At 42.1% G+C, this 21,082-nt stretch overlaps 12 protein-coding genes across 14 annotated transcripts in view; 5 read left to right on the plus strand and 7 right to left on the minus strand.

Annotated features, from left to right (window-relative positions):
- The window catches only part of LOC136189943 (YTH domain-containing protein 1-like), a gene marked incomplete in the record, with an annotated part of 4,098 nt that extends 3,449 nt beyond the window's left edge, over positions 1 to 649 (minus strand). Inside the window, 3 exon segments of the mRNA XM_065978005.1 lie at positions 1 to 244; positions 300 to 452; positions 515 to 649. Coding sequence (XP_065834077.1) covers positions 1 to 244; positions 300 to 452; positions 515 to 590 — 473 coding nt within the window.
- LOC136189955 (sterol carrier protein 2-like) lies at positions 515 to 3,367 on the plus strand. Its single transcript, XM_065978023.1, has 17 exons — positions 515 to 751; positions 799 to 856; positions 906 to 977; positions 1,035 to 1,099; positions 1,151 to 1,214; positions 1,336 to 1,403; positions 1,479 to 1,605; positions 1,655 to 1,718; positions 1,783 to 1,869; positions 1,926 to 2,128; positions 2,189 to 2,284; positions 2,343 to 2,450; positions 2,501 to 2,660; positions 2,716 to 2,800; positions 2,855 to 2,984; positions 3,039 to 3,115; positions 3,167 to 3,367. Exons 1-17 carry the CDS (start codon positions 707 to 709, stop codon positions 3,263 to 3,265), a joined length of 1,608 nt encoding a protein of 535 aa, XP_065834095.1. The 5' UTR covers positions 515 to 706; the 3' UTR covers positions 3,266 to 3,367.
- Positions 3,192 to 4,128, minus strand: LOC136189969 (histone chaperone ASF1-like). Its single transcript, XM_065978042.1, has 4 exons — positions 3,992 to 4,128; positions 3,813 to 3,928; positions 3,591 to 3,767; positions 3,192 to 3,543 (listed from the first exon to the last, which is right to left on the minus strand). The coding sequence occupies exons 1-4, from the start codon at positions 4,098 to 4,100 to the stop codon at positions 3,334 to 3,336; spliced, it is 612 nt and encodes a 203-aa protein (XP_065834114.1). The 5' UTR covers positions 4,101 to 4,128; the 3' UTR covers positions 3,192 to 3,333.
- Positions 4,129 to 4,149: 21 nt separating this feature from the next.
- LOC136189965 (18S rRNA aminocarboxypropyltransferase-like) lies at positions 4,150 to 7,303 on the minus strand. 3 transcript variants are annotated; one of them, XM_065978036.1, is made up of 7 exons: positions 5,617 to 7,303; positions 5,400 to 5,546; positions 5,198 to 5,341; positions 5,096 to 5,145; positions 4,600 to 5,041; positions 4,344 to 4,538; positions 4,150 to 4,294 (listed from the first exon to the last, which is right to left on the minus strand). In XM_065978036.1, exons 3-7 carry the CDS (start codon positions 5,272 to 5,274, stop codon positions 4,255 to 4,257), a joined length of 804 nt encoding a protein of 267 aa, XP_065834108.1. In that variant the 5' UTR covers positions 5,275 to 5,341; positions 5,400 to 5,546; positions 5,617 to 7,303; the 3' UTR covers positions 4,150 to 4,254. The 3 variants fall into 3 exon arrangements, with proteins under 3 accessions (XP_065834108.1, XP_065834109.1, XP_065834107.1); XM_065978037.1 differs by having other exon boundaries at positions 5,096 to 5,142; positions 5,198 to 5,546; XM_065978035.1 differs by having other exon boundaries at positions 5,198 to 5,546.
- LOC136189941 (uncharacterized) lies at positions 5,370 to 8,409 on the plus strand. Its single transcript, XM_065978003.1, has one exon. The coding sequence runs from the start codon at positions 5,371 to 5,373 to the stop codon at positions 8,245 to 8,247; it is 2,877 nt and encodes a 958-aa protein (XP_065834075.1). The 5' UTR covers position 5,370; the 3' UTR covers positions 8,248 to 8,409.
- On the minus strand, positions 8,128 to 14,120 carry LOC136189940 (inositol polyphosphate-4-phosphatase type I A-like). The gene is made up of 34 exons (XM_065978002.1): positions 14,003 to 14,120; positions 13,652 to 13,781; positions 13,527 to 13,603; positions 13,386 to 13,473; positions 13,239 to 13,332; positions 13,119 to 13,182; positions 12,995 to 13,061; positions 12,898 to 12,936; positions 12,795 to 12,848; positions 12,605 to 12,726; positions 12,444 to 12,557; positions 12,307 to 12,395; positions 12,155 to 12,251; positions 11,977 to 12,092; positions 11,830 to 11,904; positions 11,725 to 11,782; positions 11,561 to 11,663; positions 11,399 to 11,503; positions 11,245 to 11,344; positions 11,004 to 11,065; positions 10,836 to 10,951; positions 10,652 to 10,781; positions 10,542 to 10,594; positions 10,285 to 10,366; positions 10,125 to 10,232; positions 9,891 to 10,069; positions 9,709 to 9,832; positions 9,309 to 9,376; positions 9,188 to 9,246; positions 8,989 to 9,135; positions 8,847 to 8,935; positions 8,676 to 8,788; positions 8,470 to 8,624; positions 8,128 to 8,417 (listed from the first exon to the last, which is right to left on the minus strand). Exons 2-34 carry the CDS (start codon positions 13,746 to 13,748, stop codon positions 8,279 to 8,281), a joined length of 3,183 nt encoding a protein of 1,060 aa, XP_065834074.1. The 5' UTR covers positions 13,749 to 13,781; positions 14,003 to 14,120; the 3' UTR covers positions 8,128 to 8,278.
- LOC136189968 (methyltransferase N6AMT1-like) lies at positions 13,834 to 14,494 on the plus strand. The gene has a single exon (XM_065978041.1). The coding sequence runs from the start codon at positions 13,836 to 13,838 to the stop codon at positions 14,469 to 14,471; it is 636 nt and encodes a 211-aa protein (XP_065834113.1). The 5' UTR covers positions 13,834 to 13,835; the 3' UTR covers positions 14,472 to 14,494.
- A 5-nt stretch (positions 14,495 to 14,499) lies between these two features.
- Positions 14,500 to 14,835, minus strand: LOC136190148 (complexin-like). The gene has a single exon (XM_065978227.1). It carries the CDS (start codon positions 14,833 to 14,835, stop codon positions 14,500 to 14,502), a length of 336 nt encoding a protein of 111 aa, XP_065834299.1.
- A 54-nt stretch (positions 14,836 to 14,889) lies between these two features.
- Positions 14,890 to 15,660, plus strand: LOC136190150 (nucleolar transcription factor 1-like). Its single transcript, XM_065978228.1, has one exon. It carries the CDS (start codon positions 14,890 to 14,892, stop codon positions 15,658 to 15,660), a length of 771 nt encoding a protein of 256 aa, XP_065834300.1.
- Positions 15,513 to 18,480, minus strand: LOC136189951 (EF-hand calcium-binding domain-containing protein 7-like). Its single transcript, XM_065978018.1, has 13 exons — positions 18,349 to 18,480; positions 18,222 to 18,293; positions 18,033 to 18,172; positions 17,469 to 17,975; positions 17,297 to 17,408; positions 17,138 to 17,241; positions 16,930 to 17,090; positions 16,794 to 16,875; positions 16,693 to 16,744; positions 16,489 to 16,643; positions 16,220 to 16,435; positions 15,814 to 15,933; positions 15,513 to 15,752 (listed from the first exon to the last, which is right to left on the minus strand). Exons 1-13 carry the CDS (start codon positions 18,470 to 18,472, stop codon positions 15,675 to 15,677), a joined length of 1,923 nt encoding a protein of 640 aa, XP_065834090.1. The 5' UTR covers positions 18,473 to 18,480; the 3' UTR covers positions 15,513 to 15,674.
- A 35-nt stretch (positions 18,481 to 18,515) lies between these two features.
- LOC136189963 (ribosome production factor 1-like) lies at positions 18,516 to 19,863 on the plus strand. Its single transcript, XM_065978032.1, has 7 exons — positions 18,516 to 18,652; positions 18,704 to 18,790; positions 18,838 to 18,933; positions 18,985 to 19,138; positions 19,183 to 19,265; positions 19,315 to 19,620; positions 19,670 to 19,863. The coding sequence occupies exons 1-7, from the start codon at positions 18,524 to 18,526 to the stop codon at positions 19,709 to 19,711; spliced, it is 897 nt and encodes a 298-aa protein (XP_065834104.1). The 5' UTR covers positions 18,516 to 18,523; the 3' UTR covers positions 19,712 to 19,863.
- On the minus strand, positions 19,691 to 21,076 carry LOC136189967 (ras-like protein rasD). The gene is made up of 5 exons (XM_065978040.1): positions 20,742 to 21,076; positions 20,668 to 20,686; positions 20,553 to 20,572; positions 20,175 to 20,492; positions 19,691 to 20,120 (listed from the first exon to the last, which is right to left on the minus strand). The coding sequence occupies exons 1-5, from the start codon at positions 20,928 to 20,930 to the stop codon at positions 19,947 to 19,949; spliced, it is 720 nt and encodes a 239-aa protein (XP_065834112.1). The 5' UTR covers positions 20,931 to 21,076; the 3' UTR covers positions 19,691 to 19,946.
- Positions 21,077 to 21,082: the final 6 nt, after the last annotated feature.

Consider the following 21,082-nt stretch of genomic DNA (forward strand, 5'->3'; position numbering starts at 1 on the left):
GCGAGTTCTCGCGCCAATTCGCGATGTTTTCTCTCCAATTCCTTCAATTCTCGTTCCTTTCGCTCGCGTTCTTTTCTCTCGCGTTCCTTCTTCGATGACGTCGAACTTCCTCGTTTCGACGAAGATCTCGTTGTTGTACCACGTGACGAAGACCCCGCCCCCGTGGATCGACGATCGCTCCGGGACCTTGACGTCGAGGAGGAAGAGGAAGATTGTCGTTTTGACGATGATGACGTCATCATTTCTATAAATTTGATTTTTTCGCGCGCGGAGTGATTGGATTGAATTGGATTGGGTACCTTTTCGTTTATTTAATCGTCCGATTTCGGCTGCGAATGTGTCTTCGCCTAATGGCTCTTCTTCGCCGAGAATATCTTCCAGGACGTTCAAAACGCGATCTCCCTCCGTCTCTTCGTCGTCGAAGTCTTCGCCTGATAGCGCGCGTTCGGAATCTGTGACGATTTGGCGTCGAGGAGACGGGAATTTGGTTTTGCTTCCGTTTTCTTTCTCTTACCCCATTCTCGGTCGTCGCCCGCGCCTTCGCTGGGTGAACTTTGCGAGGGCGATTCCATTGCTTCCATTTCGGCCATCGTTTCGTTGTATTTCGACGAGAAAACGGCACGATTCTCTCGATTCGTCTCGTTCGATCGCGCATGCGCGAGATATCAACGTGGCCTTTTCCACCACACACTTGCTGCTTTGGAAAATGGCGAAACGCAATGTCTATGTCGTTGGAGTTGGAATGACTAAAGTAGACCATAAAAAATGTTCGTGAATTGCGTTGAATTTTTACTTTAGTTCGAAAAACCGGCAAGTCGAGAGAACTTTGACTATCCGGAGATGGTCAAGGAAGCAGGCAAATTAGCAACGTGCCAAGTCCTTAATTAATTAAACTCTTCAACTAGTTGGAAAAGCAATGAAAGACGCGCGAATTTCCTACGATGCAATTCGACAGGCAGTTATTGGATATTGCTACGGTATAAAAATCTTTTCCGGAAAATAAAAAATCAATAGATAAATGATGACAATTTTAGGTGACACGACTGCGGGTCAAAGAGCTTTGTACGGCGTCGGTCTAACGGGAATCCCTATCTACAATGTAGCTAATTAGAAATAATGTATCTAGTTGCTCTCTATTGTGGTTACGTAGGTGAACAACGCCTGTTCAACGGGATCTACTGCTCTTATGATAGCAAAGCAGCTCGTAGAGGGAGGTATGTAAATCATTAATTAATTAATTAATAACTTAATTGATTGGCGCAGTTTTGTTTTTAATTAACTAATTAATAACTTTGTTTTTAATTAACCCTAATTAATGTTGGTGCACGTGTATAGGTGTTGCTGATTGTGTTCTTGCTGTGGGATTTGAACGCATGGCTAGGGATGCTCTTACTGCAACTGCTGTATGAAGGAGAAGAGAGAGAGAGAGAGAGAGAGAGAGAGAGTTTTCTTCTCTAATCTCTGTTTTTTTTCTATAGTACAAAGACAGGGCTCATCCAATGGAGAGACACCTGGAAGTGATGTCAGAGACGTATGGTTTTGGAAGTGGGCCTGTTACAGCTCAACTATTTGGAAACGCGGGACGAGAACACATGCAGAAATACGGTATTTCTTTCTTTATACTATTCGTTAATTAATTAGGTTTCTTATCTAGGAACGAAGCCGGAGCATTTTGCTAAGATTGCTCAGAAAAATCACAGGCATTCGGTGAAGAATCCGTGAGTTTCAAAAGTCTCATATAAATGATTTTAATTAATTAAACGCGTGGGATTTTTTTGAAAGTTTGTCGCAGTTTCAGGACGACTACACTCTGGAGCAGATCATGAAATCAAAACCGGTTCACGAACCACTCACACTACTTCAATGCTGGTTAGAATAATCTTATTGGGAAAAATGTATCAGGGGGATTCTTATGTTTTTTTTAGTCCGAGGTCAGATGGGAGTGCGGCGGCTATAGTGTGTAGCGAGAATTTCGTCAAAAAACACGGATTGGAAGCGCAAGCGATTGAGATTCTAGCCTTAGAAATGGCCACCGATTTTCGCAGCACTTTTGAAGAAAAGAGCAACATAAAATTGGTTGGTTATGACATGTCTAAGGCCGCCGCTGCTCGTTGTTACGAAAAAACCGGTCAGTCAGAAACAGTATTATTGTTACATGACTGATATGTATGTATGTATGTATGTGCAGGATTGCGTCCTACGGATGTTGACGTCATTGAATTGCATGATTGTTTTGCAACTAATGAACTCATTACGTACGAAGCGTTGGGTCTGTGCAAAGAAGGTGAGCTGTTTGGGGGGGAGGGCCCTAGTGAGACAAGTGTGTCTATGCCTATGTATAGGGGAGGGTTCTAAGCTTGTTGAACGAGGAGACAATACGTATGGAGGAAAATACGTTGTTAATCCGAGTGGAGGGTTGATATCGAAGGGCCATCCCTTGGGAGCAACCGGTTAGTTGGTTATTTAGAGAGAAATTCGTCGTTGCTAACGCGGTTGCTAGGGATCGCTCAATGTACGGAATTGTGTCTACAGTTGCGAGGTTTGTGCGGCGAACGGCAAGTTCCCGGAGCGAAAATCGCTCTGCAACATAATATCGGTTTGGGAGGAGCGGTCGTTGTCGCTCTTTATCGTCACGGATTTCCCCACCTACTTACATCCGGGTACGTTAGCCACACCCACTCAACGCGCGTGACCTTTGTCCCTTTTTACTCACAGGAACGCCGGTATGTCGCGTAGTGGCGGAGGAGAGGGATTCAAGTGTGCACCGGCATTCGATGCGATTGCCGAAACGCTCAAAATCGTAGGAAAAACGCGCAGTATCCAATTCCTTTATCTATTTTACTCCTACATGTAGAACGGGGCGAAACTCGTGCCGAAAATTCGAGGCGTCTTTGCGTTTGACGTATCGGGGGGACCCAATAATCAAAAGGGATTTTGGATCGTCGACGTGAAAAATGGAAAGGGTTCCGTTCGATTTGGAGAGGGTGAGTCCCGGATCACCCATATATTAATTAAATAATTAATATTATTAATATTAGGTAAGGGTGACGTCACGTTTGTTGCGTCTGATGCCGTTTTGGCTGCGATTTTTTCCAAAGAGATGGACGCTCAAAAGGTAGAAATTTAAAATTAATAACTGAGGTCCCCTAACCCCCCTTTTCTCTAGGCTTTTCTTCAAGGGAAACTGAAGATCAAAGGGAACATAGGACTCGCGATGAAACTCAAAGAGATTCAGCCTCCCAGCGTGCCCAAATCAAAACTCTAGCATCTTTATCTATTTACATGATGCCTTTTTCCTTTTTTGTTGTATGCATTGATATCTGTTTATTGTGCTTACTTGTCTTCGTTCAATGTCACGTGAATTGGAGTCTCTTGGTCTTCTTTCTCCTCTTCTCTCTCCTCTTCATTGGCTCTTTCTTCTTCTTCTTCTTCTTGTTCTTCTTCTTGTTCTTGTTCTTGTTCCTTTGCTTCTTGTTCTGTTCCTTCCCAGTCGATTTTAAAACGAGTTATTCTGGGATTTGTAGCCAAAATGTTTCTTTGCAACTAAAAAAATCAAATTAAAAATATTAATAATTAGGAATAATTTTTACTTTGTCGAATTCGACTTTAGTAGGCGGATTTTCTTTCATTTCCGGGTCCGAATATTCGTTATTAACGTAATAGCCAACTCGCGTGAATTCTTGATTGAGATACGATGCCGTTAGAAGGACGACAGTCACTCCGACTGCATCCTGAAAAGGAATCAGATCCGGTTTGGGGGGTGGAGCCTAGAAAAAAACGATCAATGAATGAAAAATCTTCTTTTTTCTTGCCTCGAAAACGAAAACGTGTCTTCCCGCTGGTATAGGACCGACGAGAATTGAGTCGAGGGTTTGATCGTGAGTTTTGCTCGACGCCGAGCCCACGTAGATGATCTTGAATTCTAAATCTGTCGCGTTTCCCCGAAAGGGGCCCCCGTTTGACGAACCGTCTGGGAAATCGATTGGTTTACCTTTGATAAGGTTTTCGATGCATTCGAAGACGATTTCGAATTGAAATGGAGTGAAGAACAGCGACGGATTGTCGAGAACGGTGACGCTGCTGATCTGAACTTTCGCCATACGGTCAGCTGACTTTTTCTAACTTGCGCACGCTATTCGGTTCGAAAGCGAACGAGAAATAAACGACTTTGATCGACGTTCGCGGCAAAACGCAGTCGAGTGCCCACGTCCCGGATTAGAAGAGACGATACTAATAATCACGTGATTTTATATTCTATAGACGATTGTCTTCTTCTTCAGTTTCACTAGTAGTACTGTCAAAAAAGAATTATATTTATATTATGATATGTGTAATAAACATACTCTGAGTCTGTTTCATCCTCCTCTTCCTCCTCCTCCTCTGGAATTTGATGATTAGGATTTGCCCTAATTTGAGTGGGATCAATGTCATTTCCTCCTCGTTCAGAATGAGCAGTTCTGGCGTCTTGCAGAAACTTTTGCTGAACAGCAATGACGTCAGCAGGTCCATCACATTTGGAATAAGAATCCAAAAGATCCCTAAAAACGTCACATTCCCATTTTCAAACGTCTCTCTCTATTGGCTATATCCCCTTCTTACTTATTGAGCTTAACAAAAGAATGACCCCATTTGAATTTAGACAGCAATTCCTCTGCAATGTCTTGAAACCCAGTTATAAACAAAGTCGCTGCAAAGGCTTCGACGCAAGACAGCGTGCACGGAGTTCCATATTTGACTGGATTGGCGGCAACAAGAAAGGGAAGAAGTCTCGCGTGTTTCATCTTCATTCGATGAAATGGCGTTGTATCAATTTGAGCCCACGAACAATCGACGACGGCGATTCCGTGACTCGCGATCAAATCTCGATCTTGAGGCGAAATCGTCGACGCGCCCGTCGGCGTCAAAACGATGCCGGAAAATTTGTGAGAAAGTCTCAATTCTCTTAGATAACCGAAACGTAGCAATTTGCGACCCGTGCATCGTTTCGGATCGCATTGACCCAAATCCCACATTGCAAGTGGAAAAGGAATGCTCGTACCCTCTGAATTAGATACTAATTAATTAATTAATTAATTAATTAATTTTTATATTATACTTTTTTCGCTCTCCTCTTCTTCTTCAACGGCTCCGGCGTGTTCCGAACTGCTACAATATATATTATAGTCAAAAATTATTAATTCGTAACCTTTTTTGTTACCGTAGTCTATCTTCTTTTCTATCTCTTCCACGAGCTCTTCCTCCTTTCTTATCGAATCGTCGTTGACCTTTTCGCATGCTGTGGCAGAAGGAAGACACTCTTCGTACGTCGAAACGCGTCCTTTCGGTTCGAGAACTAAGCGCGCTAAGAGGGGGAGACTTTGCCACGCCTCTATGATGAGTAGCGGGTTACTACTACTTGCCTTATTCTCCATAGAATACGTTTCTGCTGCTGCTGCTGCTGTTGCAGATACGTCGTCACTTAATGAATTGATTTCGCAGCTCGTGTATAAGAACAAGGGAACGGTGACCAATAAGCAGACGTTTTCAATGCAAAGCATCTCTTCGATCTATAATGAAGGATACACGTATATGGGACAGGGTGAAGCCGATTTTCAAGTCGGAGGTCATCTGTCTTACCTGTTTGAAGTGACAAATGCTAGCACGCATTCGAACAAAAGCACGATTCAAAATAATACCGATTTTCCTGGCGACGATTATTTTCATTTTTCGAATTGTTCCGATTATGAAACGTGTTCCAATCGATGCGAGAATGATGCGAAATGCAAGGCCTGGGTATTTGACGGAAATGCAAAGGGCTGTTGGCTCAAATCAGCTGTGCCAGCAAGAGTGGCAAAACAGGGAGACGTATCGGGTTGCAAAGACGGTGTCTTCGAAATCAACTGCGGCAATTGGAACGGATCTTTAGCTACGCCTCCCTCTGGAATGCGATCTGCCGTTCCAATGGGAAGTCTCGGCGGAGGAAGCATCGAATTGAGAGCAGATGGACGCCTCTCCGATTGGACAATATTCAATAACGAACCGGAGGAAATTGATGGTAAGAAAATCGACGTTGACGAAGCTGCTTTTGGTCTTTTTGTTGACGACGGCGGCGGCGACACGACGTCATCCTCTATGTTATTGAGAACGCATCCTCCTTCTCCGTTGCCTTCGGTTGAATCTCTAACCTATGAAGGAGCTTTTCCCACAGCTCGTCTTACGGTCAATGATTCTCGTCTTTCCGCCGTCGGTATTGATGTTCGATTGACTGCTTTTAGTTCTTTTGAAATGCATAATGTCAACGCTTCGATCACTCCGGCTATCGTGTTCTTCTTCGATATTTCTTCAAGTAAAAGTCGGAATGTTTCTCTTTGGTTCAATTTGCCGGATGTTATCGGTGCGAATCTCTTTGGTCCGTCTGAGTCGGGGAACGGAGTCACGATGACGAAAAGTGGAACTGCGTCGAATTCGGGAAGTTTGACGATGCAAGCATTGTGCTCTGCTGCTGAAAATGTTTGCTCGTGGCAAGTCAGCGAAAGTTTCGAATCAAATTGGAAATCGTTTGTTGAAAACGGCGGAAAACTTTCAAATAAAGGCGCAACGTCTCGTCCAAGTCAGCACGGTTCCGTAGCGTGGAGTGGATCAATGCAAGCGAATGAAAACGTTTCTGTTGTTTTCGTATTGGCTTGGTACTTTCCTCACCGTCATTGGTCGAATACGGACATCGGGAATTATTATAGTCTTTTTTTCGATTCGGTTGACGATGTTGTTTCGAGTGTGGTTCACAATGCATCCCACAGTCTTCAATCAATTCTCAATTGGCAAAAACTCGTCTTTAGTCCATCCTATCCCGAATTTCTTCAAGATAGTTTAATCAACAGTCCGACGCCTTTTTATAAATCGGCGATGTTTCTTCGCGACGGTAGATGGCGACAATTTGAGAGTCGCAGTTGTTCTCAAATGGAACCTCCTCACATTCATTTCTACCGCGCTTTTGCCTATTGGACTCTATTCCCGTCTCTCGAGCGTCAAACCGTTCAGTTATACGCAGACGCTCAGCTCCCTGACGGACTTATTAGCGAACAGTTTGGTGGAGGATGTGGAGGAGCGAGCGGAAAATTCGACTTAGATAAACCGAATGGAGATCCGCGCGGAGACGACAACGGCGTTTTTATTTTAGACGTTTTTATGAATTATTTGTGGACGATTGACGGGGAAGAATTCGCGGCGAAAGTGTGGCCTCAAGTCGAGCTTGCAACTCGTTGGCAATTGGCTCACGCTTCCAACTACGGTTTGACGTCAGATCTCGTGAATACAAATGATGAACATGGAACGATAGGCGATGTTAATGCGTATGATGCGTTCGTTTATCTTGCGAGTCTCGCTGCAGCGCGAAACCTTTCCCAATCGAATCAAACTTTTGTTGATGAGATTGAAAAAGCGTTGAAATTGGGCGTCGAAAAGTTGGACGAATTGCTGTGGACGGGGACGCACTATAGATCGTTTTGGTGCAAAAATGGGAAATACAGTGCGAACGCGTTACAGGGCGATTCTCTATACGGACAAATGTGGGCTATGATGGTCGGTTTGGATACGGGAGTGAACGTTACGAGACTCAAATCTCACGTACAGACCGAAAAGGCGTGGAATTGGACACCGTATGGCATTCAATTCTGCACCAATCGAACGACTGACTATCACTGCGGCAAGGGAATCGACAATTTAGGAGTGGGATTTGAGGATTTTGATACGTGGGAAGCGCATTCGTTTGATCACGCATTTCTACGATTAACTCTCTTTCAAAATACGTCGTCTTTGGACGCGTTAGAAGCGGCACGACTTGTTGCCGACAAGTATCGTCTTATTGTGAACGATCAGTGGGACTATCGCGACTTGTCGTCGATTTACGACGACGCTTCCCCTATCAAAATTCGCCCCGTGTGCAATTCGCATTATTCTCGTCAATTGATCATGTGGAATTTGCCCGTCGCTTTGAGCGGGCAAATTTACGATGCGAGACGAGAAACTCTATCTTTTAATCCGAGGCCTCGCGTGGCCAATCAATGGGCTTTCTTTACTCCGTCCGGGAATGGGATTATTAGAAAACGAAAAGAGGACGGTGCTTATGTTATTCAACTACTCTCGGGGGGCTCTATGCAACTCAGCTCTATTACTATACACGGCCAAAAATTTAGCAACGGAATGATCAAAATAAAAGAGGGGGAAAACTACGTTTTGGAGAAGAAGAAGGACGAAGAATCGCGGTTGTAGGAACGATACTACTACTGACTTTTTAGATATCTTACTGTTGAATCTTGGCTCGCCCGTACGTTCCTTCCGGTGGAACGTATTGTTTTGGTGTCATTTTTAGCTGGAGTGACGTAAACGCGTATTTTCTTGCGCCGATATTCTTATTGCAATTTTCCAGACGAGTTCCCCTGCTAAATGGATACGTAGTAAAGGACTTATGTATAGTAAGGTTAGGTTAGATACCTTCTCATGGCGTTCAATGCGCCCTGAAAGACGCCCGGAAGCAAATCGTGTTCCGATCCCAAAATGAGACATTGTTCGTAAGTGACAGCCATTCCCGTACGATCTTTCGCACTTTTGCAACTTGTTAGATAACCGCCATTCAATCGTCGACAAAGCTAAAATTTAATGAGATCCCCTCCCTGTTGTTTTTTTTTCGCGAAGATTACCTGTTCGATTTTCGCTAGAAAATCGACATTACGAGACTTTTGATTTTGAAATAATGTTTGAGCGCGACTAAGTTGTTCAACTAGACTCGGAATTGCGAGACTCGATTGAGCAGCTGCGAAAAATTAAATAAAAATAAATAAAGACATTTTCGTCTTTTTTTTCTTTCTTACAAATTTTGCTGACTGCTTTGCGATAATCGTTCAAGTACTTTGAAAGTTTTGTTAGTCCCTCTGTATTGATTTCTTCTTGCAATTGGGAACTAGAGACAGAGACAACAAAAAATAGAATTCATTAATTCCTAAAGATTTTTACTTTGAACTCAAATCGTGAAATTGCTGGGGAATGACAGCCTGATTGAATAATATAGGAACGATTTTGATTTGCTGTCGACGTTTGAGCGAAGAGGGAAGAAGATTGAAGGATCCTTGGGTCAGACCGATTTGAATGAGAGCAAACGATCTATAAGAGAACGCTATTTTCGACGTGCGGGGAATAGGAAAGGTCGTCGTACCTCGATCCCTTGAAGACGACGCTGCTATGGGTCATCTGTTCTGAATCACTTTCAACGAGCTATATAGATAAACAGAAAGGTGTGTCGACGAAAAACAGACGAACGGAAATGCATAAGATACCACGAAAGCAAAGTTAGTTAGTTCTCGAACAGCTACGAAGAAATCCTCGAGCATTCCTTTTTCGTTTCCTATGACAACGCGTCAGGGGTGTGTATAGATAATTAATAGGCTCTAGTTCTTTATTATTCAATTCGTGGGGCGCTCAACGTCACTTTCTAACCGTTAATTAACTTCTAAACATTGAATTCTGAGAGAGGAGCAAAAGACTAAAGTCATTTCCAGGGGAGCTCTATTTTTTTACTAATGGAGAGTGGGGCACTATTATCAAATTCGTGGGGAACATACGTTGTTATAGTGCTCAAAATCAGGAGCAAATTAATCAGGAAGCTCTATTTTTTTACCCTGGAGGCTGAGCTCTATTTTTTCAAAGGGGTGCCTAATGGGGAGTTGCTACTATTACCCTGAAGGTTGAGTAGAGATTCGAAGCAGACAAGGAAACCGATTTCAGCTAGTTGGCGACAGAAATCGAGATCGTGTATCTTTGCACTCAAAGTGCACTGAAAACTCGTAACTAAGGCTGAGAGCTAGAAAACGCGAAGGACTGTATTTCCCATTGAGAGGAGGTTTTCAAAATATTCTTACGGCTTGTGATACGACGATGTCTCTACGAATTTTGACGTTATGTAATGTTTCGCTTCCGGCCCGTCCATCTAATTCGAGTAGATGGAACTTGAGACTTCGTATCGCTATTTGGCTTAATCCCTCCATGGATCGGACGAGATTTCGCATTGCAGGAAGTAGTCTCGCTGCCCACGTACTTTCTATTTAAAAATTGGTCGCGTTGCGATGAAATCTCAGCCTATTTCTACTACTGACCCGTCGCTTGATTACGACCCCCGTATTTTCTCATCAAAGAATCTCGAATCGACATGACTGGGGAGCCGGTTCTCGTCTGATGCCAAACGCTAGTCGAGCGAGGAAAGGCTAAACGTCTACGATACTACAGTGCGTAGGGAAGTGAGGGTTCTATGTATACATTGATGGATTTTGCTTGAAACGTCATCGAGAGCCGAGAGACAGTGTGTCAACTGAGCGGTCAACGATTCGAGAACGGGATCCTGCGGAGCCAATGAGAATAAAGAGAGCGTTTCACACTACATAGCAACGTAACGTAACGTGACTTCCAAATATGGTCAAGGAGCGCGCGATGACGTCACAAAGGCAAGCGACCAATCAAGAGTCACGTTACGGTTGCATCGCTAGTGTGAATGAATTGGCCTTTTTTTATCTTACCAAACACCAAGCCGAGCTGATCTGCACGTACTCTGACCCGTTCCACGTCCAATCTTTAATGGATTAGATGAGAAATGTGGGTGTGAATTGAGGGGGGAAAGGACGTGTACCTGATCGCTGCGATTGAGCCGAAGCCAATTCGCTGCTAATTACGCAATTTCTTCTCGTGAGAGCTGTCTTTAGTCCGTTTAACGCCGACTTGGTCGGATCAGTTCGACAAATCTGCATCAATTGTTGAACCTTGAGATGGAGACCAAAATTTATTTATTTATTTATTTATTTTCGTTCTCTTACCTGACTCGATAGTTGAGTCATTACGGGGTCTAATAAACCCGTTTGATAATTAGCGACTGCTTTTAGAATTTGCTTTTCTCCTTCGGCGACACATTTTCCTATTTCTTCTATGCGATCTAGAGAAAGACGTCTTTTATATATGTAGTCGTACTTGTTTCTCTTCCTCACCCAAAGTGCCGTAGATTTTATGCGGAACAGAATCCTCTTCAGCAGCCGAGATGACGCTAAAACTGGCAAGAGAAACATTTATCCTGTCTACTGTAAAGAACGCTTCACACTAGTGACGTAACGTAACTTCCAAATTTGGTCAAGGAGAGTGATGATGTCACAAAGGCAAGTGACCAATCAAGAGAAGAGAAGAGTTCTTACGTAAGGCAACGTTACGTTGCGTTGCTAGTGTGAATCTCACCTAGATTTCGAATCAGCGAGAATCTTTTTTAGTCCTCCGTGCTTGAATCCTCGTGCGTGAGCCACTGGAGCTCCAAAAGTGACGCGATGATACGTACTTTCTACAGAGCGACGTAGAGACAAGCAATCATTGCATAGATACACCAGTAGTATACCTCCTCTGCCATGTGGCAATACAGTCATTATTTGGACGTGAAGATTTGTCGCCAAAAATTCAAAGTCTTTGTCTTTTTTAGAAGAACTTCGTTTGAAATATGGCCCTGAACGATGATAGGGTGAGTCATACAGCATGTACGGTATTTCTTCATCATATCTACCTTTGTATTTTTTGAAATCATTGACAAGTTGTTCGTATTCTCCAATCAACGTAAAATGACTTCGCAGCAAATCCTTACGCCACATCTCCCACAGATCACTCAACTTGAGACAAAAATTCAATTCAAAGTCGTTATTTACAAACAATTTCTATATAGGGACAGACCTGTCCAAGCTCATACAAGTCTATCGTTCTTTGGTGCTCAATGTTGCAAAGCATTTGCCTAAAGAACGCTCGGGAATTTCACACTAGGGAAGACTATGTCCTTACAAATAAGCGATTGGCACGGAGCACGTGAACAAACTTTCGCGCATTTCCTCAATAACTTTGAGAGCAGCCTTTGCCCTAGGGAGGGATATAGACACAATAGAGTTTAGTAGCAGCTACGTAGAGTCTACACAAAAATCTAGCTTTTACCTTGCTGGAAAGCGATACTGTGCCACAATAGCGCGATCTTGAATAGGCCTAAAGGAAAGGAAAGATGACGTCACTTGTACAGATATAGTGTACTTTAGTGATGAACGCTTCGGAGTCTGTCAAATAAACAAAAGAACTTTTATTAATTATAGATAAGTAGACGTCACGTGATTTTTACCCCAATTATATCCACAATGGATGGAGATCGAGACGGTGCTCCGCTTTGATATCCAATGATTACGAGCTCCCCTAAATTATGACCAACTCCTTCTTTCCTACGCAAAGACGATGACGTGTATGATAAAGTGTTTTTTTTGAAAAAAAACGTACGTAATAGGAAGCTTTAATTTTCCATCTTTCGTTTGAACGACTCTTGCGACGTCTTTGATTAGACAACGCGCTTCTCCAATCACGGACGGCTAAGAAGGGACCAATGACGTCACTCGCACGTAAACGGAATTTCGTACACTTTCGCGATCACACGATTGATCTTTTACAACAAATTTCAATTGAGTTGTAAACGTCATTTCGTGTCCGGTTTCAATTGCAAGACACGAAAAATATTCCGGATCACATTTCGACTGCACACGAATTGAAAATAAAAATGAAATAATTCTAAATCACAAACCTCAATTGTATCTGTTTCAGTGATTGTAAACCATCGAGACTTGAAAGCGGGATTGACAGCCTGAACTGTTACAGAAGTTGATGGAGGATTTCCGCTTTCATTTTTAGGAAGTGATACGCAAGCTGACACATGATCATAGATATCAGTATCAGTGAGTATCAGTGTATGTATCAGTATGAGTGGTATGTACCCATTGCTATTTCCATAGCTGGCATGTCTGAAGTGGGAGCCGCTGAAGAGAAAACTAAAATCAGCGATTAATTTTTAAATAGTTATGTGAGATGAAATTGAACCGAAGTTGGTCCGACTATTTTGTGCTGACTCTTTTGAAACTAAAGTAGTGTTATATATAGGTGAAATGTTTTTTTTATTAATTTCTTTTGGAGCTACTTGTGCTTCTCTTTATTCTGGGAGAAAAATCGGGTCGAAAGTCTTCCTGAAACGCTTCCATTGGATCCTAGAGTCAATTGTGTGGACACAGTGAATATTGTGTGGGTGGGGATGCAGTACAGACCCGTCCTGTGAGTTTTATCAGTTGGTCTTGTAGATCTTTCATGCATAACCTCAAATGTTCATAACTGGAAGAATTGATTTTATTATTATTATTATTTTTTGGTTAATAAATTAAAGTGACCTCGCTTTTTGGATGGCACTCATCCAAGCATCTCGTTCTCTAGCCGACAAACAAGCCAAATGATAGAGACGAGAAGAATCGTCATCATCAAACCCTAAAGCCAATAAATAAATAAATAAATAAATAAATAAATAAATAGATAATCACCCAAGGAGAAGCAGTAGCGACGTGATTGATGTTCGTATTTTTTCACGAGACATTTTTCCAGTACTATGGCTCCTTGGGGTTCCGAAGACTAGAAAAATAAAAGGAGTAAAGGCTCTTGTGTCTTTCTATCGATCTTCTTACGGCCATTGCTCCCTTATCGTTTGCTTTGAAGTAGAACAAGAGATTTCCTTTTAATCGAAACCATCTCGGTTGATAGCCTGCAAAAGAAAGGTGGAATCGTTAGATAAAGGAGGGAATGCGCTCACTTTGGCCCTTTTGTCCTCCCTTTTTGTAGAGGAGCCCCTCTTTATCGGATCCGCCTTCGCAGGCGAGCGCGATCAGCTCCTTTTCGTTGTATTTCATCGATTTCTTGTTGCAAAACGCGCTCGCCGACGCCTAATCGATCGTTTTTTGCTCGATTTGATCAAATCATTGATATCGATTAGCGCGATGACGTCAACACCTCGCTACGATCACGTCGATTTTCAAAACGTTTACGAACCAGCCGAAGATACGTTTCTCCTTCTCGACGCTCTCGAACAAGAGACGACGTTTCTTTACGATCTCAATCCGAGCATTTGCTTGGAAATTGGATGCGGATCGGGAGTCGTTCTCACCTTTTTAGCCGATTTACTCAAGTCCCATACGACTGCACTCTACGTAGGAACCGATATCAATTGTTTCGCTGCTCGTGCATGTCGAGAAACGCTTAGAAAAAATGGATTTGACGGTGACGTCATTGTGACCGATCTCATTCATTCGCTTTTACCGCGATTAATGCACAAAGTCGATGTATTGTTGTTCAATCCTCCTTACGTCATTACGTCCCCGGATGAAGTCAATGGAACCTCAATATCGGCTTCTTGGGCTGGAGGAATTGACGGTCGTCAGGTTATTGATCGATTATTGGGAGAAGTTAATGATCTATTGAGCGTACGACAAGCCGTCTTCTATCTCGTTCTCGTACGAGAAAACAAGCCTGAAGAAGTGATAGATTATTTGCAGACGCAAGGTTTTAGTGTATGTACAATTTTAGAACGAAAAGCGGGTAGCGAATATTTGTCAATAGTAAGAGCAACACGATAAGGACAAAAGACAGATAAAATATGCATTGTTACATTAGAAGACAACTGCTTCCCTCCTCTTCTTGAGATCGACTATTGGTATTTGATGACGATGATGATGACGTTTTGCTTGTGGCCCCGCCCCCTCCTTTTTGCAATCCGTACTTCTCTCGAATCTTGTCTCGTTCTTTTTCCTTTTCCGCGTGTCTCTTTGCGCGTTTTTCTGCCATTTTTTCGCGATACGCGTCCTCTTTGGCTCGCTGTTTTCTCAACTCTTCTTCGCTTATTCCTTCGTCTTTCTTTTTCTCGTCTTTATCGCCGAAGCCAAGCGAGTCTTTTACTCCGTCTACTTTGTTCTTGACCAACGCTTTCGTTACGAAGTCCATTTGTACGTTTCACTTTCACTAAGTCGGGACTTTGCGGTCCCGGATTAAACGTCAATGCTTCGTCGAAACTTTGTGCCCTTTCTTCGCTTTCGAATAGACTGCATACGAATCTTCGTATCTAAATCGACTAGTTCAAATGAATGTGCTGATACGTCCCTCAAGGAGACACTGAAACGACCTCCAAACTCGTTCATTTTATTTTCTCAAGACGTTTACGAAGAATTGAAACGCGAGCATCCCGATTTGAAGAGACCACAGTTGATGTCTCTAATGGCGACAAAATATAAGAAATTGAGCGAGTCGGAGAAAGAGCGCTATAAAAACATGTCAAAATCACTTCGAGCGAAATTTGAAGTAGAAAAAGGTCCCGTATTACGAAAACTAGGCGGACCGACCAGGAAACGATCTGCCACGCCCTACGGGTTATTTTGGAAAGATCTCTTTGCTACGGGACAGTTACCTCGAGAATCCATTTCGAAGTTGATGGCACGTGAAGTTCAGCAAAAATGGATGAATTTGAAAGATGACGAAAAATCGAAATATTTTGAAATGGCTCAGGAGGATAGAGATAAACATCGTGCTCAGAAGGAAGCCGTTTTTGCTAAAGCGGAAAGTCACAAAGTGAAAAAGCCAAGAAACGCGTTTACCTTGTTCGTCGTTGATTTAAATGAAGCGGCCCAAGCGGACATAAAGGGAAATATGGTGACCTTAGCGTCGTGTCTGTGGAAAGAGATGAGTAGTGAAGCAAAGGGAAAGTACATTAAATTAGCCGCGGAAGAAAGAGAACGATATAAATTGCAATTATTAAGAAATAAAGAAACGTAGTAATTGGGGTTGGATTATTTCTTTTGTATAGAAACCGCCCATTTTGGCTTGGCACTTTTTTTCAAGTCAGCGGCTAATAAATGATGCACAATCTATATATATAGAGAGAGATACACAGTAGATGTGAAAAAGTCCACGTATGATGTTGTGTACCTTTGTTTGTAGTGGGGCCACTTGAACTGTATGGGACAAGGTCTTATGATGAGACACGCAGTTGTTGCTTCCACTGCAGTCAACATTCACAGAGACGCTGCTCTTGTCTTTCTCACTTCCCTATCACCAAAAAAGGGAGAGATAGATGCCATGCCTCCTTTATCAGGAAAACTGAAAGCTTGACTATACAAGTGTGGAGAGAGAGTCCACTACGTAAAGTGAAAGCAAGAGAGTCGGAGCCATGCTAAGGACCTATATACAAGGTAAAAGACTCTACTATATCTAAAAGACAGACTCTATAAGGTAGAGGAGACTCTATAAGGTGAAGGTGGAAGACTCTATTAGATGAGGTAAACTGCCAGACTCTACAACGTCAGACACTCTGTCTGTCTATTTTTATTTTTACCTGATTGTATTCTACGGCGAGCGTCGTTCTTCCGTGAATTTCAAGTTTATGAAAAACGATTCCCGGAGGATTGGTTTTCACGTGAGCGCTGTGTCCGTGTCGTTGAATTGCGTCAATCATCGCCGACTCTTCTCTCGCTCCAATTCGACCGAAACTCGTCACGCTCACTTCCGGTTTGCACTGCTCACAATAAACGTCAAAATTGAAACACCACGCCTAAAAATATAATTAAAATAGATTAATTAAATGAGATTATCGTGTTGTCTTACGTTAACAAATTCAAGATTATTGTTGTATCCAAATGCTTTGAATGTTTCCCACAGATCTTCAACTCCGTTTCCCTGCTCATCTTTCACTGTTTCCATGTGCAAATCAAAAAATCCTTTCCTGGTCAGTTTATCCTCTTCAGACATTTCAAAATTTTCTATATAAGAAAAAATCGCTAAAGGTCGATTCACGTTGATTATTGATACCTTTCATAATATCCCACGTTTCGTTGTCGCATTCTTCTTCGCTGGCGACAATCTAAAAGAAAATTTCTATTGAGAAGACTTCTATTGGGGGTTGTACTCACTTGAAAATAATTGAAATCTTTTCTGCTCAATTTTCCGTCTCCGTCCAAGTCAGATCGAACGAATATTTCATCCAAAACTCGTCTAGAAAACAAGAGATGATGAAAAATGAGTTTTTTGACGTAAACGCCCCCTTACTTGCAGTCTAAGGTAAATTGGTTATCATCATCAATCAATTGCTTTTTTGAATTGTCGTCGGATGGTTTGGAAGGAAGGTGAGAGAAGTAGCAACCGGACGTGAAAGGGAAAAGATGATAGACTGATTCACCGGGGTCAATGTCTACTTTTAGTAGCTGACTCTGTGGCAGTTTAATTAATTTTATAAATATTTATCTTCTTTTTCTACCTGTCCTCCCTTTTTTCCGGATCCGTCTGTATAATCAATCATTTCAAAATTAGAAGAGGATTCGCGTAAAAGAAACAGAGTGACGTCAGTTGGAATTTGGCTCACTAAACAAAGACACTTGATTTTATATGGAGAAATAGCTCCAGGGTCAACTTGTACTTAGAGACAGAAATAGGGTCGTAGGCTTGCTCACTTCCACTCGGAATTGATGACATGAGATGTTGGATTGTCTTACGTAAAAACAGCTCTTAGCACGAACGTGATGCCAAGTCTAGAGTCAATGGAATGTCGCTCTTCTATTTATTTAATTAATTATGTCTCCTAACCTTACCTTTAGATTTTTCGGTTCTTTTACTTTTGATTTGCTTCTCTTTTTCACAGGCGATAATTTCGATTCCTTTGCTGTTATGACGTTTTGAAATTTTGAAATTTCTGATGATGATTTTGCTTTGAGTTTTTCTTTGGCGTCGACGGCGGCGAGAGAAACGGAAGCTGTCGTAAATGTATCACTCTTCGATTGAAGTTGATGACGTTGAGATGATGGAACCATGACAACCAAGTCATCTTCTTCTTCATCATTGTCACTTCCTTCAGAAATAGTAGCAGTTGCTTCAACTGTTTCCACAATTGGAGTTGAATTAGGTAAAATATTTATCGTTCTCTTTTTTTCATTTTCTTGTTTTTGTGTGAAGAGTTTTTTCAAAGCGGCTGTTTGGCATTCTTTGCTCGTGCTTAAAACCATTTGACAGAATTCAGCGTAGTCTAATTTTCCATCTCGATTTGTGTCTGCGTCATCCATTAGCGCCTGCACTTCTTCATCTGATAGCTTTTCTCCTCTCTAATACATCAAAAAAAACATCAAAATACATTTATAGACTATGGGCATTTTTTTGACTTTTGTTAGAAGATTTTTGAGTTCTCTGTGTGAGATGAAACCGTCTCCGTTTGTGTCAATTTTTTTGAAAGATTTCATTAGATCGTTCATAGTTTGAGGTTGAATTTTGCGTAGAATGGCGTAAAATTGTTCAAATGTCACTTGAAGGAAATTTCGCTTTTGGAACGATAAGAAATATTTTTCGCCTACTTTGTTCATCTTCAGCAGGCCAATGAGAATCGACCAATTTACGAGACGGATTTCTTCCAGACTGTTGCAGCACTAGGAAAGAAGAAAGAGATAAAAATCGACGTTTGGCCGGTTTTTGAGGTCTCACGAGAAGTAAAGTCGCTTTTCTTCGTCAAATTGACCTTTGTCGTATCGAACAATGTCAGCCACGCGGCTTCCGCTTCGCTATAAGCGTCCGAAACGGCTGCAGAGACGCTCGCAGTCGTCGCCATGTTGTTATTCTTCGAGACAGAGTGATATCAACGTCGGTTTCAAATGCAAAGATGATGCTAAAGAATAAGCAGAGACGACAGGAACTCTATCGTAAAGAGAAGAAGATAAAAAAGAAAGAGAAGAGAGAAAGGCAGGCGAAGAGGAAACGAGAAGCGGAGGAAGAAATGGAAGGAGAAGAGGTGCATGGCATGAGATTCTCATATTAGACTAATCTAGACGTTCTACGTAAGACTGCTCCACCTCCCAAGCAAAAGCCGAAGACGATTGAAAGTATGAGGGTTCGCGATGAGACGATCGTTGAGGAGAACGATGAAGAGGTGCCCGAGATCCCTAAAGGGGGCCCCACATCAATTTTTCGATTTAGGTTTTGGCTGATGAAAAGACCGATGAATTGTCTGCTTATTTCGATCAAAAAACGACGCCTAAAGTGCTTCTAACGAGCAATGCAAAATGTCATCTCGTAAGAAGAAGGACACATTTTTTAATTAAAATTTTTCACCTTTCTGATCAGAGAACGGTCAAATTCATGGAAGAACTTCTCGACACAATTCCCAATTGCGAGTTTCGTCGACGAAAAATCGTCGACGTCAAAAAAGTGATTGAGCAAGCGAAAGATCATCAATTCACTGACGTCATCGTCGTCAACGAAGATAGAAAACAACCAAGTAAACACGAAATAGATTAATAATTAAATAATTAATTGACGTAGATGGAATATTTTTGTGTCATCTACCTGATGGCCCAACAGCTCATTTCAAATTGACGTCAGTCAAACTGAGTGAACAAATAAGAGTAATTGAATAAATAAATAATTAATTTATATATGATTATTTCGTATTAGCGTCATGGCAGACGAACTCATCATAAACCGGAAGTTCTATTAAATAATTTTAGTACGCGATTGGGTCATACTGTGGGTCGTATGCTCGTCGCTCTTTTTCCTCAACGTCCCCAATTCAAGGGGAGAAGTGCCGTCACGTTTCATAATCAAAGAGACTATATCTTCTTTCGACATCATCGATATATTTTCAAAAATGAAAAGAGGGTTGGAATGCAAGAATTGGGTCCGAGATTCACTCTCAAATTGCGTTCGCTTCAAAGGGGAACATTCGATTCAAAACACGGCGAATTTATTTGGATTCATAGGGTAAGCTTTGGTATTAGTATTTATTTATTTATTTATTTTCGTTGGGTAGCGCAAAGAAATGGATACGAGTCGGCGCAAATTTCATTTATGATGATTATGCAGAAAACTCTTGCTTGTTGTATTTTAAAAAGTCGATGGCATAGGACTGTCAAATAGAAAAAAAAGGAAAAGGATTGTCTTGAGCGCAGCAGCAGTAGTAGTTCCTAGACTGTGGTGCGCCACTGCCGCTTATTATTATTATTATTATAGATTATTCTCTAATAGACGCGGGGTCGTCGCCTATTTCGTCATAATTATCCCTCCCTTCCTTTTAATTAACCTTTTTATTATGATACGATGCATTTTTGTTGTTGTGAACCGTTTTTCGTCGTCGCCACTCCTTGATTGGCTGCTTGATGTCGTAATGATAACAATTTCAATTGATGTTCTAAAAGATCGGGATTGACTAGTTTAATTTGTTCCATGAGAAGCTGAAAGGCTTCCGTTATATTGAGTCCAGTCTAGGGGGGAAGTGATTAGGGTTATTGGGGTTATAGGGGGGTTAAGGGGGTTACCTTGGCTGATGTTTCTATGAAGGGACAATGAATGGAACGACAATAGGTGACGATTTCATCGAAAGGAATCGATCGCGTCGATTCGAGATCCTTTTTATTTCCCACAATGACCATGGGTAGTTCGTCTTCGTCTTCGTGTTCGCGTAGAATTTGTTCTCGAAGTCGCTTCACTTCCTGCCAACTGAAAGGCGAATTGATTGCAAAGAGAACGAGAAAGGCGTCGCCGTGCGATAGAGCCGTATTTCGAAAAGCCGAGAATTCGTCTTGACCCGCTGTATCCACGATTTCAACGTCAAATACTTGACTACCATATTCCACCTTTTAATTAATTAATTAATTAATTAAAAGAATTCATTCATTTATTTTAGTAGTACGTACCTCTTTAAAATAGCTCTCTTCTACGCTCGCGAAAAGTCGAGAAAAGAAAAGAAAGAGCAATCAATATACATGTATGTATGGGGGTGAGACACGCCCCTCCCATGATGTTGCTTACCCACTGTTGGATCGTAGTACTAAAGAAACACATTACGTATATAAAGATAGGCGCGAATGAAGGACGGCGAATACCTCGACGAATTCGTCTTTCAAATATCGCAGCGTAACACAGCTTTTTCCAACTCCGCCGCTTCCCACGACGCACAGCGTTATAGGAGCGACAGACGACGTTGTCAACGATCCAAACTTTCCTCTCTTACTTGCGCTAGTCGCAGTGACGCTCTTCGCCGCCCCTCCGTTTGCTAGAACTGCGGAGGACATGAGGATCACGTCAAAGGCTCTCTTTTTCTTTATTCCAACGAAACGGCAGCTTGCGCTCAGCTCTACTTCGACGAATGAAGAGCGTCAACAGCCTAGAGGCGGACTCAGCAGCCTTTTGCGCTGTCGCGTGTGCAGAACGGAGTAAACAAGTG

The sequence above is a fragment of the Oscarella lobularis genome, chromosome 8 (assembly GCF_947507565.1).
Source record: "Oscarella lobularis chromosome 8, ooOscLobu1.1, whole genome shotgun sequence".
NCBI classification, from domain to species: domain Eukaryota; kingdom Metazoa; phylum Porifera; class Homoscleromorpha; order Homosclerophorida; family Oscarellidae; genus Oscarella; species Oscarella lobularis.